The 3,219-nt window shown below is 60.4% G+C and overlaps 2 protein-coding genes across 2 annotated transcripts in view; both read right to left on the bottom strand.

The window, feature by feature from the left end:
• SDRG_10368 (hypothetical protein) overlaps nucleotides 1-1,157 on the bottom strand; it is a gene marked incomplete at both ends in the record, with an annotated part of 1,826 nt that extends 669 nt beyond the window's left edge. The window contains 3 exons of the mRNA XM_008616354.1: nucleotides 12-527; nucleotides 576-1,088; nucleotides 1,134-1,157. Of these exons, the coding sequence (XP_008614576.1) occupies nucleotides 12-527; nucleotides 576-1,088; nucleotides 1,134-1,157 (1,053 nt within the window). The remainder of the gene's footprint in view (nucleotides 1-11; nucleotides 528-575; nucleotides 1,089-1,133) is intronic.
• Nucleotides 1,158-1,200: 43 nt separating this feature from the next.
• The window catches only part of SDRG_10367 (hypothetical protein), a gene marked incomplete at its 5' end in the record, with an annotated part of 3,402 nt that continues 1,383 nt past the window's right edge, over nucleotides 1,201-3,219 (bottom strand). The window contains 3 exons of the mRNA XM_008616353.1: nucleotides 1,201-2,274; nucleotides 2,348-2,431; nucleotides 2,476-2,985. Of these exons, the coding sequence (XP_008614575.1) occupies nucleotides 1,288-2,274; nucleotides 2,348-2,431; nucleotides 2,476-2,985 (1,581 nt within the window). The 3' untranslated portion in view covers nucleotides 1,201-1,287. The remainder of the gene's footprint in view (nucleotides 2,275-2,347; nucleotides 2,432-2,475; nucleotides 2,986-3,219) is intronic.

Raw genomic sequence — 3,219 nt, 5'->3', positions numbered from 1 at the left:
AGGTAGCCCACGACAAGGCAGTCGCTCGGTGTCGTTTGGCGCTTGGAAGAAGGAGCAAAGACACTTGCGTCGATGCCGGGTGGGATCACGTGGCGGTGTCGCGCAGTGATGGCGTTTGTGACGCTCGCATGGTATAGCGTGTAGGTTGATGGGCCAATGAGCGCGTCGACCGTATTTGGCACCGGAAAGATGCTCGAGAGATCAAAGAGAACGCCGCGCGCGCCCACGTGCTTGGCGACGACGGTGAGGAGGCGGTCGCCATGGTCGCGCGAGTTGGCGAGCACCAAAATGCCGCCTTGACACGGTGCAAACGTGTGGAGGTACGTCGCCCAGAGCCGCGGAATGTGCGCGGGCACATCGGAGCCGCCGCCCAGAACGTAGTTGACGATGGCCTCCATTGTCGAGTTGGGCGTGAGCTGGTACGCGGCAGCCTCCTCCAGTGAGACTTGCATCGGTGCGTATGTGATTTGCACGCCAATGTCTGCGAACGGGTCAAAGCGCGTCGATGGATCTTCGAGGCGAAACATCTACACGCGCATGCAGCTGTACACTTCCCAATGGCATCAAGCATGTACGTGGAATGCGTACGTCACAGAGGGGTGGCGTGCGAGACCCTGAATCACGTGCAGCCATAGCTGCCGCTGACCGTCAAACTGGCCGTTCGAGCCGACAAAGCACAGCGTTCGCTGCGTCGGGCGGCTCGCAGCGACAGATGGAAGCGCGGTCAGCCACACGCGCGGCTTGGCACTGTGACGGCGCTGCGCGTCGGCTTCGGCTCTCGAGACGACGCGCTCGACGCGCAGTACGGACGGCGGGCCGAGTGGCGCGTGCTGCTCATCGTGAACTTGCGCCACGACCACATGCGAGCCTGGCTCCATGTTGTCCAGCGCAATTGTATCAGGATGTGCGCGTAAGACGCCATTGATCTTGGTGCCAGAGAATGCAATGTACCCGTCGCTGGATGGCACGTCAAAGCGCACGAGTAGCCTCGACGATGGCTCCATGTGGCCCACCGGAGGCCACAGAAATCGCACCGCCGCCGTCGCATTCTCACTCTGCGCCACGACGAGCGCTATGTTGAAGCCGACCTACGCAGTTGCAGCATCGCTTCCTGCCACCGCGACAGTGCTTACCAGCCAGCGCCAGCCCAGCATCATGGTCGGTCGATGGATCTTTTTTGCTTTTGAAATAGTGTAAGGATTACGGAAATAATGTAAAGATTACGGAAATAGTTTGAAAGATCGGAAATGCTGTGGTGTTGAAACCGGAAAGGCCAGCTTCACGGCTTCAAGATGACGTATTGGTGGTCATTTTTCGCGCCGCCTTGGCCACAAGACGGCCGTACACTTCGTCGTAGGCGGCCACTGTCTGCGCCCACGTGAAACGCTTCTCGATCGTCTGCCGAGCGCCGTGGCCGAGCCGCTGGCGCAGGCTTGGGTCGTTCGCCAGCTTGTGAATCGCGTTGGCGAGCGCGTCGGGCGACACCTCGTCGACGACCCACGCGTTCTCGTCGTGTCGAACGTACTCGGTGAGGCCGGCCACACCAAAGCAGACAAGCGGTATCCCGACGGCCATGACCTCAACGTTAGCGATGCCATACGTCTCGCGGAGGCCCATGTGCACAGCCAGATCCCACGACTGGAGCTCGTGGACGAGCGTCGCCTCGTCGAGAATCGTGCCAAGCAGCGTGATGGGATACTGCTTGTAGTGCGCAGTGTCTGCACCGTCGCCGACCCACCGAAACGCGAGGCAGCGCCCTTGGTCGATGGCGACGAGCAGCTCGATGGCCCGTGCCAAGAGGCCGAGGGACTTTTCTGGCGCAATGCGACCGAGGTAGCCGACAACAATGCAGTCGTTATACGGTGCGCTGGCGGCGGGAGCAAAGAGCGTCGGGTCAACGCCAGGCGGAACCACGAGCGGCAGCGTCGCATCCACCGCAGTCACCACACTCGGGTGCGACAGTGCGTATTGTGACGGCGAGAGCAGCACGTCGACGGTATTTGGCATGGGAAAGACGCTCGATAGCTCCAGAACGACACCGGCAGCGCCGATCGCGCGCCCGACGTGGGCCAAGACGGTGTCGCCATAGTCGCGCGAGTTGGCAAAGACGAGCACCGCACCCTTGCAAGGTGCAAACGTAGTCAAGTACGTGGCCCAGAGCTCATGCAGGTAGGTCGGGAGGTGCGCTTTGTCGTTGGATGTAGCAAACTTGGCGAGCTGGCCCATGGTCACATTGGACGTGAGGTTGTACTGCCGAGCCGTCTCCTCGGTCACCTACGATTGTTTAGTGGAGAGCACTATATCTGGACTAATTTCTCGACTGCAGTGTAGTCGATGCTTCGACTACCGTCATGGGCGCGTACGTCACGGGTAGACCCTCGGGCGAAAAGACGTTGGGTCGACTGGGCGACTTGTGCTCCAAGATGAAGATCTACGCGATGTTTGCGAATCACTTTGTTGTAGTGAGCTGCGTACGTGGAACGAGTAGGCGGTCGTGGGGTGACGACGCAGCGACGCCATGAGGCGCAGCCAAATACGCTTCTGACCGTCCATGGGCGTCGCGGACGCGACAAAGCAGAGCCGGCGCGTTGCTGGCCGCGCGGCCGCGACCGCTGGCAGTGCTAGCACTGTCGTTTTGGCCTGCACCGCGTCTCGGTAGAGCTCGGAGCGCGATAAAATGCGCTCAATCTGAAGCACCGCCGGTGGTCCGATGGGTCTCAAGGTGGTCGTGAGCGCCTCGGCCGTGATCCAATGCGTGCCCGGCTCAATGTCCATGATGGCCACTTCGGGCGTGTGGATGTCGATCATACCATCGAGCTTGGCGCTCGAGAAGCGAATGTACCCGTTCGTCTTGGGCCCATCGAGCGCGAACGTTATGGGCACTTTGGGGTCCTCGAGAAGGTAGCGGGGCGGTGGCCACAGGAAGCGGAGGCGCGCGGTCTCGTTCAGCGATGCGCCTGTCACGTGGAGCCATAGCACCGCCAGCTACGCTTGTAGCTCGAGGTGGAAGTACACCCATCGTCACTGCCTACCTTCCAGCAGCGTTGGCCGACCATGGGGCGGGCGAGCAACAGCAAACAATGATGTAGCACACGGATATAGTGTGAAGATACGATTGATGCACCATTTCAGCAAAATATAGTGTCATTTGAAGCTTTTAGCAACTTAGCCTCGTGGCAAGCTCGCGAGACGGCCAAACACCTCGTCGTACGCTGCAAC

This window comes from Saprolegnia diclina (genome assembly GCF_000281045.1).
Source record: "Saprolegnia diclina VS20 unplaced genomic scaffold supercont1.34, whole genome shotgun sequence".
In the NCBI taxonomy this organism is placed as follows: domain Eukaryota; phylum Oomycota; class Saprolegniomycetes; order Saprolegniales; family Saprolegniaceae; genus Saprolegnia; species Saprolegnia diclina.
Note: the sequence above shows the minus strand (reverse complement) of the source record. Positions and strands in the feature narration are given on the sequence as shown.